General features: G+C 42.9%; 1 protein-coding gene across 1 annotated transcript in view; it reads left to right on the top strand.

Annotated features, from left to right (window-relative positions):
• The window catches only part of Dner (delta/notch like EGF repeat containing), a 190,073-nt gene that overhangs the window by 43,962 nt on the left and 129,136 nt on the right, over positions 1–16,975 (top strand). Inside the window, exon 5 of the mRNA XM_028789582.1 lies at positions 2,246–2,391. Coding sequence (XP_028645415.1) covers positions 2,246–2,391 — 146 coding nt within the window. The remainder of the gene's footprint in view (positions 1–2,245; positions 2,392–16,975) is intronic.

The following is a 16,975-nucleotide window of genomic DNA, read 5'->3' as shown; positions in this document are numbered from 1 at the left end:
GGGAACAGCTGGATTCCTGAGGATTGCTGGTCAACCAGCCTCTCCTACTTGGTGTGTTCCAGGCAAGTGAGAGACATTGCCTTAAAATAATGGTTAACAGCATCTGAGGAACAACATCTGAGGTTGCTATAAGCCTCCTCATGGACATGCATACACATGAATGTGCATATCATGACCTGTATACACCCCTTAAGTGGGTGTAGTGCATATTTTATAAGGTATTCTGGAACTCTTTTGTGAGCACTGTCTTTGCTACTTTGTCTCTGTGTACCTTGTTACCCATCCCTTCTTCAAGGCTTGTTCTTTCCCACCATGAGGTCAGTAAGGGTGGTATAAGTAGGAGCCATCTATGACCAAATAGTCAGGGATTGGAAGCATGTTGTAAACTTGAGCATGAGTAGACCCAACCAATCTGAGAATGGGCTGGAGTATTGAGGAAAAGCCCCCAAGTGAGGTGAGACCAGAGCTGGATCTCAGTGGTTTTTCAAAGCGGGTGAAGAGAGGAGTATTATCAGCAAGGGAGAGGGGCAATAGTGTTTGCAGAGTTGGGGCAAGCAGGGTGTTTCTGTGTAGTGCAGAGGCTCCATGGAACAAGCCATCTATTTCCTTTCTCCCTTAAGCCTGTGTACAACAGAGATTCAATAGGAAATGTTAGGAAGAAAGACATCCACTACCGATGGACTAAAAAATCACTCTACACTAGAAATGGATTTATGGTCTCCACTGAGACACCAAGTTGACACAGTGTCTTTGGAAAGGGACAGTCATCATTCCAATCCTGTAGGGCATATGGGGAGCTGGTATAGTGTCAACAAGACTTGCCTGAATGTTCAGGAAAAACAGGAGTGCAGCCCAGAAACTAATTTCTCACAGCTGTAAGGAATAGTTAGTCCTGAGAGCCGAGGGCCTCATCAACATTCCTGACAACTCACTTGTACCATCAGGGACTCTGAGAACCATAGCACCTCATAACTCCTTTCATTCTCCCAATTTAAGGACTGTTTCATACTTTACTCTGTGACTGCCCTCCACTTAGCATTGAAAAGAATGGAAAGTGAACCTGACATGTCAAGAAACACTTTGAGCAAATCTTTGGTAATGAGCCTTCAGAATAATACACTGCACCCCTGGGGTGTGAGGAAGTCTAAATTGAGAACACGCTATTTGGAAGGTTGCTAATTTCTCATCTACAGAGGCAACACGTTCTTAAGTGACCATCATTAAGGAGAGGATGCTGGCTTCCGTACAAGCAAGGCAGACCCAAGGCATTCTGTTTCTCACCCAGTCTCTTATTTGACTGTAGTGTACTTATGAGAAGAAAATTCAAGTCAGTGTGCACCCTTGTGCCTTGGAACAATGGGGGAACTAGTTTGTCAAAAGAGTTTGCATACAGTGACCATAAAACCCTTCTGGTACTATGAATACTGGTGGCTCACTTGTCAAAGACTGTATGAACTTGTGATACCTGAAGCATAATAGTGAATCTACATTTTAAAATTCCATTACATGAAAATTATATCACACATGGCTGTGAAATGAATACAGTGCTTACACACAAAAGAATTAACTTTTTCTTGATATATATATATATATACATATATATATATATATGCTATATACATATAGCCAAAAGCTCTCTTCACACATGAGTGTGTATGTATGTGTGTGTGTGTGTGTGTGAGAGAGAGAGAGAGAGCAAGCACAGAAGAAAGTGCTAGACCCTTGAAGCTAGAGTAACAGGCAGATGTCAGATGTGAGTTGCCCAATGTGATACCCACTGGGGTGGGGTGATACAAGGTGGAGCTTTTAGAAATTTCTAGAACTTCTGACTATCTAGAATACCAGGAGATGAAGCATTGAGTAATACATGCATTTTCTCTATGGGTGAAGACCAGGGTGCAAACTCAGAAGGTGAATTCTAAGCTGGAGCACAAAGGGGCCTGTCAGCCAAAGGGCAAGGGCAGGACAAAGGCAGGAGCGAAACAAGATAATGATGGGTGTGCCTGATGCTTCTCTTTTGTCCTTGGCAATTTCCCATGATGCAAGGAGGGAAGTGTTGCACCTTAAGGACCTGAGGTCTGAATGGACGGAAGCTGTGTTCCTTATTTATCCCTTCATATTATTATGTGATTCTGACCCTCAGACTGAATTCTAGTCTTACAAAAAGTATGGACAAAATTCTAGTCTTACAGAAAGTATGTTAGAAGAGTTTTCTTACATGTCCTGATGTCCTGTTTTCTTTTAGGTTTTGTGAATGATTCTGTTGCTAAATCCATTGTGGCTTTGCGTTTAACGCTCGTGGTGAAGGCTAGCAACTGTGTGCCTGGGGACAGCCACTCGAATGACTTAGAGTGTTCTGGAAAAGGAAAATGTGCCACGAAGCCATCAGAGGTAAGGGGACATCAGGTAGCTTCTAAATATATATTAATATCACTAAACACATATGTATTTGTTTACAAATATATATGTAGACAACATATAGTTATGGGTTTCCATATAATTTTTAAAGTCACTAGAAAAAGAAGTTCTATGCATAGAGAGATCTTCCTGCATTAGTATGAAGGAGGGATTCCTTTGCTAGAAGATCCAAGAGAAATAGAAGAAAGCAAAGGTCACCACAGTCATTTCTATTCAGGTTTTGAAACTGTGCCAATCCCCTCCTCATGATAGTTACAGAAACGAGAGAACAGCAAGAGAAGGTGTGGACAAGAGGCTGACCCAGTAGATTTCATCCTTTGAGGAGCTGGCATGATAGACACTATGGAGGACCTGAGTCCTGCTCCCCATTTTCTTTGGTGATCACATGACATTAGGTCTCTTGGGTATGGGGCATGGACATGCAGGTAGTTTTCTCTTCTGCCACCTTCTTTCCAGTTATTGACAGGAGTCCAGCTATCAGACCAGCAAAGGGCCATGGCAGCCACTGGAGCCATTGTCCCTGAGTCTAGGGCTCCCTTCAAATCTTTTTGGCAGACGGGCTCCAGGCTCCTCCTGAAGACCCCAACAAGGGTGCCAATGTTATTAATCTGGGTGCCTGTTTCCTTAGGGGCAACCGTTTCTCCCACCACTCCCCAGTTCTGTCTCCAGCATAGTCTTGCTTCTTCTTCTCTCCATTTATACCCGCATTTCCACCAGTGTAATAAGCAAATGTGGGCTCCCCAAATACCACAAGAAGGTTACTTGTTTTAGACTGATTTTAAGAGAGGAGAAGCTAAATTTTCTTGGGTGACATTAATATATTTCATAGAGGTGTAAGCTTTGATAGGTGAAGGGAACAGTATTAACTGACAAAAGACAGAGGCTTCTGAATATTACCTGTCACATGAAAAACATATGAGTTGACAGTTTTCAACATGGTATTGCGACTGCTGAACTATACCACTCTCTTGTAAGATGTTCTCTGGAAGAGTTAGGCTGTGGTAAGGAACTCAAGTAAAGGTGGGAATGGAAATTTCTGGTAAATCTTAGAAAACAGATATGAGGATAAACCACAGCCAAAGCTGTCAGCTCTTCTAATGAGAAGGAGGAGAAAGACTGTGGAGTGACAGAAGATGAGGCAAGACCAAGGAGCCCTTTCAAAGCTAAGATGCTCTTCCATGGGTACCCCTTGACACCAGCCTGCTCTCTTTCCTGAGGAACATCTCTTTCATCCATGCGTTTTATGAGGGAAATACAGAAGGTCCTGAGTGTTTCCTCATGAGGTGAGTGCTGGGCTGAGGACTGTAGGAAGGCAAGGGAGTGACGCACGACCTAATTGGTGAAGTAGAAGAGAATCTTCCCAGAAGAGAAGATGGCTGCGAAGTGATGGGAAGTGTCATGGCTTCCACATGAACCTGCAGGGAAGATGCACACAGCGCCAGTCCTTACTGTTCCCACTGCACTGTGCTGAGGTCTGATTGGTTCTGAAAGAGACAGTGTCAGTAAGAGAGAACTCTTTCAAATGAGCACTGCCACTCTGGAAGTTTTTAAAAATGTATTTTGTATTACTTTTTAAAATTAGTCTACAAAGTAACAAAATTCCTTATGACATTCTCATACTTCGTCCTTTGTGGTTGATCTGCGCTTCCTGAATCCACCTCCCATCTCCCCATCCCCTGCTTACACTCTTTCACCCCCCAATATCCTCCTTTTTCACTTTCATATCACGTGTGTTCTATCACCGCCACCCACTTTCTTTCTGCCTTTCACAGTGCCCTTTCTCATTTCCTGGCCTCTGCCCACACTCTGACACATAAACACACGTGTAGAAGTCAGAAGATCCACATATGAGATTTTGTCTTCTTGGGTCTAAACTACTTTACTTACTATAACATCTCCCAGTTCCATCAATTTGCTGAAAGTTTCGTTTTTCTTAACAGCTGAATGTCTCTGTCATGTGTACACTTACCGAATTCTCATTATTCATCCATCTGTTGATGGGTGTCTAGGTTGATTCCATTTCCTGAGCTATTCATTGTGAATAGAGCAGCAATAAAGATGGCTGAGCAAGTGTCTCTGTGGTAGGATATGGAGTTCTTTGAATGTATGCCCAGGAATGGAATAGCTGGGTCAGTGGCTGATGAAGTAGGAGGCCCCATTTTGAGCTCTGTTGTCTAATGACTGTTCCTTTGGGGTGATGCTTAACCAGAAGGCAACAATCATGTTGTAGTGACATATTGGGGTTATGTACGGAGGATGCAGGACTCATATGAGGAAACGCTAGCCAGGAGACTCTATTTGCATTCAGATTCATTGAAAAGGCTGGAGAGCTATTTAGCACCTGGCAGGTATCTTAGAAAACCTTGCCAAACATGGGGGAAAGACTCAAAAGTCTTGGTGAAGAGTCCACACTCATCTTAGCAGGTCGTTTCAGAGCAAGCACATTTTTACTGGGGACACTCGCTTCTCTGAAGAGCTTCCAGCGTTTTGTAGCTCTCTCTGCCTCCAGCTGCTGTCATCTCCGAGTGCCAGGTCACTTGTGGAGTCTCACTACTGTTGGCCTTGCATTTACCCTCAGAACGTTGTGACCAGTCACCTTGTCTGAACATTTTTTCATGGTTGGCTGTGCATGTGTACATACATGTTCTTGCACTTTCATGTTTGCTTGTGTGTGTGACGGTCATAGGTCAACCTTAGGTATTTTCCTCAGTCACTCTCATTTAAATTTTTCAGTCAGGGTCTCTCGCTAGGCGTAGGGTTCACCCATTAAACTAGGGTAGCTAGGCAATGAGCCTCAAGGATCTTGTTTCTGGAGTGCTGGACCCTCGGGCATACACCACTGTGCCTGACTTTTTATGTAGGTTCTTGGAACTGAACTTGGATCCACATGCTTGTCATGAAAACACTTTACAGACTGATCTGTGTGCCCAGCCCCATAGTCAATGATCACTATGTTTTTTGAAGACGTATGACCATTGTGTGTTGTTATCTGGGAAGGAAAAGTCTCCCGTAGACAGAGCTACTAGCTATGGCAAGAACATAGAACTCGAAAGAAGGCTTTGTGTGTGTATGTTCTCTTGAGTCCTGTGTCTTTTTGTGGCCATTGCTGGGCAGTTACAGTGACTTAAATAGCTGCACCCATTGGTCCAATGCAAGGGACCACTGCCATTGTGTTTCTTTTTAAGTCAAAATTTACACAGTCCAGCCTTCTGCTCCATGCAAAAACCTACTTCATAGCATGAGACAAATAGAACTGTATTTAATGATTTGGCTTTATTGTTTCTTATCATTTTATATTGTTTTATCAGATCATTCATCCAAATGAGAGCAATTCTGTTATTGGCACAGCACTTTCACTGAGTAGGTGAACTCATTTCTTTCCTGTCAGATGTGTTTTGGTGAGGGGATAGTTCTCAATTCCAGGTTGACTCATGGCTGAGGTGTCTCTTCCTAGATATGCTGCTATTTCTAGAAGGGCCTTTTAACAGAAGCAGGGGCACTTTGTTGATCTTGTGTCTTTTGGAAGGAATTTGACAGCTAGCGACCTATTTCTCTCATTGAACTTTCTTACCCAAGATCATCCTGCTAACAGCTGTCAACTTTGGTGATGATTGTCCATTGATATGCTCCCCTGTATGTGTGTGTGTGTGTGTGTATGTGTGTGTGTATGCACATATAGATGCCAGAAGCCAACCTTGGGTACCATTCCTCCAGCACTGTCTATGTCTACTCTGTTTCTTGAGGCAGTGTCTCATTCTGGCCTGCACCTCACCAAGTATGCTTGGCTGTGTGGCCAGTGATCCCCAGAAATCTACCTATTTTCCCTTATCAATGCTAGCATTATAAATGCTTACTACCACACCTGTTTTTTTCCTCTTTATTTTTGTTATTTTGTTTTTAATTTTTTATTACTTATTCACTTTATATCCAACTCTTTGCCCCCCCAGTCACCCCCTCCCACAATTCTCCCCCCATTATTCCCCCCTTCTCCTCTGAGTGAATGTAGGTTCTAGGGATTGAACCCAAGTCTTCACACAAGGCAAGCACTTTTATGACTCTCCCCAGCTCTCCTTGATTTCCTTATAGGTATTCTTTCAGGAAGGCAGCATAGGGCTTTTGAGTCTGCTTGGATCCAAACAAGATGGCATGGACTTTGTCTCTCAATGGGAAGAGGTTTGTTAGGATCTTTCAACTATGTGGAGCCCAGAGGACGGCATAGGAATGAGTTCGTGCCACTCTGAAGTCTTGAATCTAGTGGCAGGAGCCTGAGAACTGGAGGTTGTAGAAATAATTGTAGCTGAGTCCCAAGACTGTCTGTAACAGAACCAGGGTGAACAATGTTTGAAGATCATCTGCTATTGGAATGTCCTCTGGGTGGGGGACATAGGCCTTTTGTTCCAGACCAGTCTTCTCTTGATTGATGTAGCCCACTCATTATGGAGAACAATCTGGCTGACTCAGAATCTCCTGATTTCAATGTAAATCTCATTCACAAGCACCTTTTCAGAAGAAGATCCAGAATAATGGGATGACCAAACATATAGGCATGGTGACCCAGCCAAACTGATGTGTGAAATTAACCATCACAAGAGTCTCTCTATACCACTTCAGTTGTCTCTTTCTATGCAGTTAGTTGACTTGTACACAAGGCTAAGGGAGTTTTAAAGAAATTCTATTGAGTAAGAACAGCCTGAAGCCATTGACAGAAAGTTGCCTTTCAGCCTGTCACTTAGACTCTGATACTCTAGCTGGGTGATGGAAGGGAAGGCAGATTGTAGACAGTGGTCCCATGAACAAACCTCTTGTCGATTTCCCATGTTGAATGTGGAACATGTTCTCAAGGATTGTACTGTGAATTTCCACATGGAATTATTCCTTTGGAATAATGATCTCAAGACAGGGATGGAACAATAGCTGTCCTATTGTTTTCCCATGTGTAGGCTTTGTCTCCATCAGTAGGAAAAGGGAACGAGACTGCTTTCAGACAGATACCTAGAAGCTTCCCCAGCTCTTTGCCTTAGGAGTCAATCCACTATCCATAGGCTTTGAGGCCGGGACACCAGAGCCACACCCTGAGAGAGAACTCAGCTGGAACGGTTCTTGTGTCCTGTGAAACTGTATCTTAGTTTGGTTTCTGGCTGTGGAACTGGAGTCCTAAGCTTGTGGTACCTCCTTCCCTACTCATGAAGTAGTCTTAGGCTTGTGCTCTCTGGAGTCCTGTCTGACATAATGTTGGACTGACTTCTTCTTTGTGGCTTTGGTTTATCAGAATTGCATCCCTGAATCATTGGCTTGAACCGACAGTTCTATCTACTGTTTGATGTCCTATTTTCTGTCCTGCATGGCCTAGGTGGGAGACACTGCCCTCTTAAGGCCCTGACTGCCTTATGTCAGCCACCTTTTCCTTCCATAGAAGCTGGTGTTTGTTTCTTGTTAGAGCTTTCAGGTCCTGGGCTTGTTTATGTCTGAGCTCTTTTGCACAATAATAATAGGAACTCACAAACTGCGTTTTTAAGCTTCCAGGCCCCACCCCAACCATCATACCCTTCTGGCGTCAGATCTCCATGGTTTTGTTCTTGTTAATGGTGATTTCTCTCTGAAAATTAACCTGCCTGTCTGTCTTCTGGATTCTGTCCTCCCAACTTTCCTATGTAAACTAAGAGATGGTCTCACAGAACAATTCCAGTTGAGTTCTCTCTCAGTGTGTGGCTCTGGTGTCCCAGTCTCAAAGTCTAAGGACAGTAGTCTGATTCATTTCTAATACAGAGTTAGGGTAACTGTCTGGGAGTTAAGGTTCAGCTCCAAATATCTTTGTTTCTGGAAATATCACTAAGAAGTTCCTTTCAAGTATGGTAGTGTTTTCCTTATCTTCAAGGCTTTTGATTTGTGTTTATGCTTTTGTATGTCTGTCATGATTTGCATTCGCCTTGTGCTTGGATCCTTGAATGTCTGACCAGTACCTAGGCTTCTTTAGGTTCTGAGGGACATAGATCAGCTCTGGAAAGACATGGCCTGGATGTCTAGAAGGAGCCAGAAGGCCTTGGGGGCAGCATGCTGGAAGAGTTACCGATGAAGTAGAGCACACTTGGAGAAATTTCCAAGTGTTTTATAAGAGCCCAGAGAGACATTTGTGATAGGCCTGAGATCACCGGGGAGTGGGGGAGGGCATCCCCATAGTCTGTGATGATGGGTTCCCTCACAGTAACACTTGAGTCTGAATCATTTTGCATCCAATACAAGTAGCATAGTCCTTCACATGTGGCAGCTGCTGCAGGAGTGTGAACCGAACAAGGAAAAGAAATCTAAGAGCAGAAATGTGATAGAGAACCAGTTCTTCAAGTAGATGTGTAAAAATTGGTCCCTGGCAAACAAGTGGTCAGTTTTGAAAATAAAGCATCAGAAGAAAATAACTTCTGGTTGAAGATTCATAGTTAGCTGGGCCCAGACACTTTTAGGCACCAGTGACAACTGTAAGCATCACAGCCCTTTCCCTACCTTTTCAGAAAGAAACCGGTCAGAATGGTTAAACCTGTGAAGCCTTTGATGCTGTTCTCCAGTAGGTTTGAAACCACCACCATGGGTGAGGCTCTCTGTAGGTGGTAGTGGCGTGTTCACAGAAGGTCAGACATAGATGTTGGAGTCACTTACCATCACTGATCTAAGAGCTTCTACGTTATTGGTCCAAGGCAGAGGCCCTCATGAGACCTTGAGAAAAAGGGTGCTCTGACCTAGCAAGGAAGTAATGGGGTGGAAGAGAAAACGAGGAGCCTCACAATGAGTCAAAGAAGTAGATTGCTTTTAGCGTTGAAGGCTAGCTGGCCGCCAATCACCAGGATGCAGAGGGATCTTTATACCGTCAGTTTAGTGTGTGATGGGGTCAGGTCCCCAAGGCTCTGCCAGAACTCTGGAGAAATTTCTCTTTGAAGTAGAGAGTGAGACACAACCAGAGAGGGTACTAAGTGAAATAATGGTGACGTGTGTCTGATGAACCAGCTAGTAGGTGGCATATTATAGAAAATAAAAGACTTGATCTTATTGTAAGACAGTGTTCTTGTAAAGGGGGAGGCCAGCCAGGTCCTTTTTTTTCTTTTCCTACATAGAGTAACTTAATAACAGGGCTCATTAAGAGCTTCCAGCTAGGCCAGGGAGATGGTTCAGAGAATAAGGTAATTATTGGGTAAGTATTGAGGACTTGAGTTCAAATCCCAGTACCCACAAAAAAAAAAAACCAAAAACCCTGGGTGTGTTAGTGTGTATCTATAATTTCAGTGCTGCTAAGAGAGAGATTTCTGGGCCTGCTGACCAGTCAGTTTCATTGAATTAGTAAGTTCCTGATTCAGTAAGACACCCTATCTCAAAAAAAAAAAAAATAAGATGGTGAATGTTTGAAAAAGACCCCAGTGATTGATCTCTGGCCTACATTTACATGTGCATGCATGCATACATGTGTGTGTATGCACGTGTACACAAATAAAATAAAATATAATAAAATAAAATACCTTTTGAGTCACAGGGTATATGCTCTGGATGTCAGGTTAAAGCCAAGGTTCTGGTAGTTTATTATTAGCTAATGGAAGGAAGTGAGGTCTCATATTTCACTTGCAGAGACTGCCTCATGGACCTCAGAGAAGAAATATTTTTGTAAATAATAAAATGTAAGTATTAGAAATCCATTAACTACAGTGATCATCAAAGTAAGTGCAGCCCAGCTGTCATGCTTTCTTTTAATGGGCAACGCCAAGCTTGTCTAGGATTTTCTCAGCTCCTGTTTGAATTATCACTCTTGCTGCTGGTGCAATTAAAAGGCCATCTTGGCCTTTCATGTCCTAGAACAGAAGGAAGACAGCATCACTGCCTGTGTAAAAATATGGCGACGTACTTGAATCATGTATTGTAAATTATCTCAAGAGATGATTCTAAATTAATTACATCTCAAAGGACAGACATCTCAGTGTGCTTTCTAATCGGCACCGGTGACTTCTGTAAGGTTGAAATGTATCTATCTCCAGGGGCTAAGAATTGCAGAGACATTGTGGAGGGCTCATAGGATTCTAAACACATTAGGGAGAAGATTATATTATTGGTTGACATTTTGAGGGTCATAGAATTTAGAATGGAGATGTTGGTTTTTGTTTTCTTTTTTTTGTTTTTTTTGGGGGGGCCTCTCCACTTATTTTATTTTAAATGCCAAGGAAGCCAACGTGCAAGACAGATTGAAGTCATTTGCTCAAGGCCTAAGAGCTAATTTATGACAGAGAAAAGTGAAGAAGAATTCCTGGACTTTTAGTCCTTTGTTTTGGTCACCCTGTCTGTTCTTCCTTCTCCCCCTGCCTCTAAAATTTATTTATAGTTTTTACTTTTTGTTTTTTTTAATGAGATGGGGTATCATGTAGCCCAGGCTGGCCTTGAGCTCATTATGTAGCTGAGGCTAGCCTTGAGCTCTGCCTTCACTCCCATATGCCTAGCCTCACACATCTCTTAGGACACTCAGGTGACAGCAGTCTCTTCTGCATGTGTACTGTCCTCGAGTGATGATGCACTGTTTATAAGACAATCCAGGTCTAAGATGGAAATGCATGTTTGGTCACTTGGTGTTACCTTACATATTTAGGCATGACATTTCTCAAGTATTCATGTACACACGAATTCTGTAAGGAGGAGCTTATCCCAACTGTATAGTCTGACCCTGGGGATCTGGAGTTGGGCCTGAGATGAGGCACAGGGGGGAAATCAGGATATTGAGGGCATGCTGTCATAGTTTCTTGGTGGGATGGAGGGGAGTCATCTGACCTCTTCTACCATTTTCTTCGGTATATATTACACCAGGGACTCAGCTCTCTGGACTTTGTCTAGAGCAAAGATTGAGAAAATAATAGTTGATGCCCTGTATATTGTGACACAAAGAAGACTTCACAAAGAGAAGAAATGTTTTTTTCAGAATCGTGTCAGGGGAACAACTAGAGTTTGTTGATTTAATTCCTACCTTTGTGTGTGTGTGTGTCCGTGTCTGAATATGCACATAGATATGAGCATGTGGAAGGCAGAGGTTAACATCATGTGTCGTCCTCAGCCATTCTCCATCTTATGTTTTTAAGACAGAGCTTCTCACTGAACCTGGAGCTCCCCGATGGCTTGCTGGCAAGCCACAGGGACTTCCCAAGTCTGCACCACAGGGACTTCCCCTGTCTGCCTTCTCTATTTTGGGATTATGGGATACTACACTCAGGTTGCGACTTGGATCTCATGACTGTATACTGAGTACTTTACCATCTCCCCAGCCCATAGTTCAACACAAGAGCAATAAACACAACACTAAAGGTCTGCCTAGACTCTTTTGTCTGAGAGATGAAAACCCATTCTGGGAAGGCTGGCAGGAGTGCTTTCCTTGTTTCTGCCTCTCTGAAGTGCGGAGTTTTCAGTTCATAAGTCCAGGAACTGCCAGTCCTGCTGGAAAGGTAGCTAAGCATTTGTGCACCTGGACCACAGTCACTGGAGGGTGCGGGGCCCTTGCTTAAGGACCTGAGAATTGTCCTCTGTTCTTGATCCCAGAGCAGAGGTTAATTACTTGATCCCTTAGAGGGTTTGTTTACCTTCCCCAATTCCAGACCCTTAGCCAGTCTGACCTGAGCATTTAGTCTGTTGGCAGATCACCCCCATTTCTTCTGTGACCTTACCTTACAGTCCAAACCTCTTCCCAAGCTGTGGAGTGTTGGTGACTCCCCAGTGGCCATTTACTTGTGTCTACGGACACAGCTGTTAGGGGATACAACAGCTGAACTAATTTGAAATGGAACAGGGCCACCAGCAGGCTCTGGCATTGGCTTCTAATGTGTCCATATGGAAAGCATTGTTGTGAGGTATTTTCCTAGCACTGACTGTCATACACCATTAAAGAGTGGGGCTATTTTCTGTGGAATGTATTGTTAGGTGATTGGAATATTACCCAGTGGCTTATGTAAACAAAGGCAGCTTGATTGACTGACTGACTGATTGATCGATCAATTGATTGATTTTTTTATAAGGTAGGAAAGTGTAGGTAGGTAAGGCTGTATAGCCTTGGCCATCCTGAACTTATTGTATAGACAAGGCTAGCCTTGAACTTTAGAATAATAATCCTGACTCTGCTTTCTGAGTACTGGATGTGTGTGTGTGTGTGTGTGTGTGTGTGTGTGTGTGTGTGTAAATCTATGCTATGACATGCTTATGTAGGTCAGAGGAAAACTTCTGGGAGTTGATTTTCTTTTACCATGTGGCTCTCAGGAACTATTAAAAACAAGTCATCAGTCTTAGTGGCAAGTGCCTTTATCCACTGAGCCATCTCATTGACCTGAAAGACTGCTTTCATATCAGCAGGTGACACGGTCTTATTTATGGATTGCAATGGTATATGCAGCCTGTGTGGCCAAAATGCCGTGATGGAAATGGAGCATGTGGGGTGTCAGTGTGCCCATAATTTTTGCACTTGGGAGGAAGAGACAGGCTGATGGCCAGTTGGAGGCCAGCAAGATCCTGTCTCAAAGCAAAATAAAGCTAAACAAGACAAAACCAGACAGGACACGACAAAATGATTCAGTGTGCAACTACAGTGGAGACAGAGCTATTGACACTTCTGAGCAAAGTCGGTACCCTCACAGGCCTTCCATGTCTCTTCTTTGCACTTGACCCATTTTTGCCAGCTAAGTTACAAACTCTCCTAAATATGTCCTCTGGATCCAAGTCAGTATAGTAGTTCTCGTCACAAAACTCTCTGGTGTCACCGGTCTCAGTGCTTCTCAGACTCTTATTTACTTACCTTGGTCTTAGGCCTCTATTACATATTTAATGAAACAGCTTTTGAAAGCTGGCTCTATCTATTGGTACCTACTGCAGAAATAGGTTGAAGAAAAAAAATTATTGATCCACTGAATTAATAAACTCCTCATGCATTCACATAAACAAAGCCTTCTAAATGAAAAAAAATTAGCTGTTATTTCTCAAAACAACAATAAAATATGTAGTGAGAGAGTGGCGTGTTTTTTTTTTTTTCTCTTTTCCAAAATTCTTCAAGGTCTGGCTTTAAAGAAAGCAGCTGGAGTTTTGCAGATTTACAGATTGCTTTTCCATGCAATCTGTCACCATGTGGTGTTTTGGTTTCGGTCTGGGAAAAAAAATCAGCCTCACGTGGGCGTTAAGTTGGAGAAGGGACAAAAGTTTTAATAGCCTTTTCAATAATAGTGGATATTCTTGAAAAGTCTACAGAACTTGACAAGTGGCGAATTCTTAAAGGTTAATTGAATGTGGATGGGATCTGAGGCTCTATCAATAAACTTTTGTTACATGACAATCTGCTGGTCTGTGTACAACTATTTTACTCATGAATGGGGCCTGAGGTATCTCCCATCAATCATATGGAAAATATCGCCTTGCTGAGTTATAACTGAGCTTCCGAATGTTGATAACACTCCATGATTCTGTATCAAAAAAATCACAGCTGTGGTTAATAGCACCTCGGTCTCGTCAGAAAAGCCGGTACGTTTTGGGAATCTGCCAAGGTATTAGTGGAAGATAACAACTTTTCACAAGTCTCTAATTTGTCCTTGAAAGCCTGGATTTTTATCTCTGACAACCAAAACTCTCAGTTATTGTCCTAAAAGTGACAGGCTGACTTTGTTCAGTTGAGAAAAAAAATGTCTGCACGTAGGCAGGCTTGGGTAAATACAGTTGGTCTTTTTGTCACTCTTTTAAGGAAAAGGGAGATCAGGAGTGTTTGCTTGAGGTGACCTTTGGTTACCAAGGTAAAAGTGTGTTCATTTACATTTAGTTCTAGCAGAATGTTTAGATTTGTGCTTGAGGGCTGAGAGATTCTAGCCTCATAACCTTTGTCCCTTCAAGGAGAACATTCTAAGTGGACCTGACATATCCCCTGGCCATCCTAGATGATGGTAAAGCTCCCGAGAGAACTGTCACATGGTTCCATTGCCACAAATGATGGGTGAGTTTTCTCTCCATATTTTGTATCTTTAGTACCAAGGTCCATATGGAAAATGACTCATCTTTTCTTCTTTCTCTTCTTTCTTCTCCTTTTCCTTCTCCTTCTGCTCCTATTCTTCTTCCTCCTTCATTTTCTGTACCTTTAACATTTTGTTTTTCATTTCTAAATGCCTCAACTTTAGTTTTGCCAAGGTGGCAAAATCCAACCTACAAATTGCTCCAAAGTCCAAACATGGACTTTGCCACATGCAGGTGGGAAACCCTCCACCTGGTTTCATGGAGAGGCAGCAGTCAAAAACATTCAGTGCTATTTAAAATATTGAATGAAAAATAAGTGTTTTTTCTTCTTTTGTTTGACCTTGAGAGCCAGGTGTGGCTTTGTTGCCTTCGTTGTAGCCATTCTGTGATTCTCTTGGATTGGCAACTTGGGAACAGCTCTAGGTCAGAATTCTGAAGTGGTCTGCCCAACCATCCTTGGGCAGCAGTTTGGACTCCTGGGCTGTCTGTCAAGAAATCAATCTAATGCTCCCTAACGCTCTGCTAAAGAGAAAAAAAAAGCTAGCCAATTAAAATGATGAAGAACTTCAAAAATATTTAAAACCACGTTTCTGTTGAATATTGCTGTCTTTCTAGATAGGAGGAAGAAGGAGCAAGCTTTGATTCTTTGGTTCCACCTGGATTCTGGAGCTTTCCTCTAATGACATACCTAAGAACTCCCTCTGGGTCAAGCTGTAGGCAAGACAGGGAGAGGGACAGAAAGGAAGCAGATCATAGAGCGGTATAGGGAGCTGGCAATCTCTGTGTGGCGTACTGTTTTAATAAGTTTGGCTCTGAGGAGAGAGATGATGAGGAATGGAAGCCCAGGAAGAAAGAAGGACTTTCATTAAAGACACAGGGTACAGCACACTGAAGAAACTACATCGGGGGAAGTGGAGACGGGCCGGGTGGAAGCAAAGGTTGAGGGATGGACTCAATGGAGACAGAGAGAGATGCAAGAAAAATGTTGAGAGCCTCCTTGTCTGAGGCAAGTAATGTTAAATAGAAGTCTGGGCAGAGACATTAAGAAATCCTTTAACATTATAATTAAGTTATAATTGTGTTCTGTGTTAAAAAAAACACATGGACAAAGCACATTAACCATGACCATGCCAAGGTAAAGCCCCATGACCATCAATACTCCCCATTCCTCCCCTTCCCCACTTCCAGCAACCTCTGCCCCATCTCCATGGCTTTGATATTCTGGAGGGTTTGAATGTAATCCTATAGAGTAGACCCTTGGTGTGTGGCTTTTTTCACTTAGCGTATTTCCTAGTCCATGCTTGTTGTAGAATGGTTTAGTACTCTATTCCTTTGTATGGCTGAATAATATTCCATAATGGGAGGGAGGTCACAAGTTCTTTCCCCCTTATCCAAAATGCTAGCAGTTAAAAGTGGTTTGAATTTTTAGAATCTTGGGAGATGAGACCCAAGTCTAAGTCAGGGATTTATTTATGTTTCATTTACACTTTATCCACATTTTTTGTTGTTTTGTTTTTGTTTTCTTTTCAAGACAGGGTTTCTTTGTGTAGCCCTGGACCAGGCATGCCTCGAACTCAGAGAGATTCACCTGCCTCTGCCTCCCATGTTAAAGGTGTACACTACCACTACCTGGCATTGTCCAGATATCTTAAAGGCAAGTTTATTCAATATTTTAAATAGCACGACTGTTTTGACTGCTGCCTCTTCATGAACCCAGGTCTAGGGGTTCCCAGTTGTGGCACCGAGTCTGTCTTCCACTAAGGTTTGGACTTTGGAGCTCCTTGGAAGTTGGATTTTCAGATAGGGATGCTTACTGTGATTTATTTGTTTGTCACTGATGGGCATTGTGTTATTTTCTCCTTTGCTTCTGGTAAATAGTGTTGCTATGAAAGTTGAATGTCTGTCTGCTTCCCTGTCCTGAGGAGAGGAATGATTGCATCTCATAGTTAATTCTGTGCATTTTTAAAGAGCAGCCACATTGTTATCTACAGTGACAAGACCCCTTGACAGTCCTACCTACATAATATGGGCGTTCTTTCATTCCACATCCTTATCAGATTTTGATTCTTGACATCTGACTGTGTGCTGTGTGAGATGGCATTTCCCTATGGTCCCTCCCTCCTTCCTCCCTCCCTCCCTCCCTCCCTCCCTCCCTCCCTCCCTCCCTTCCTTCCTTCCTTCCTTCCTTCCTTTTGTCTTAGTGTTTTATTCATGTGAAACAACACCATGACCAAGGTAATTCTTATAAAACAAAGCATTTTGGAGGCTGGCTTACAGTTTTAGGGGCTTAGTCCATTATCATCATAGTGAGGAACTTGGCAGCATGCATGGTGCTGGAGCAGTAGTTGAGAACTTTACATCCTGATCTATCCACAGAGAGGGAAGGAGTGGAGACACTGGGCCTATCATAGACTTTTGAAACCTTGAAGCCCACACCCAGTGACCCACTTCCTTCAGTGAGGTCATATCTACTCCAACCAGACCATACCTCCTAATCCTTCCAAACAATTCACCAGCCAACTGAGGACTAAATGTGTACGTATATAAGCCTACAGAGACCCATTCTCAT

Source organism: Grammomys surdaster, unplaced genomic scaffold (assembly GCF_004785775.1).
Source record: "Grammomys surdaster isolate TR1022 unplaced genomic scaffold, NIH_TR_1.0 125846, whole genome shotgun sequence".
Taxonomy (NCBI): domain Eukaryota; kingdom Metazoa; phylum Chordata; class Mammalia; order Rodentia; family Muridae; genus Grammomys; species Grammomys surdaster.
Note: the sequence above shows the minus strand (reverse complement) of the source record. Positions and strands in the feature narration are given on the sequence as shown.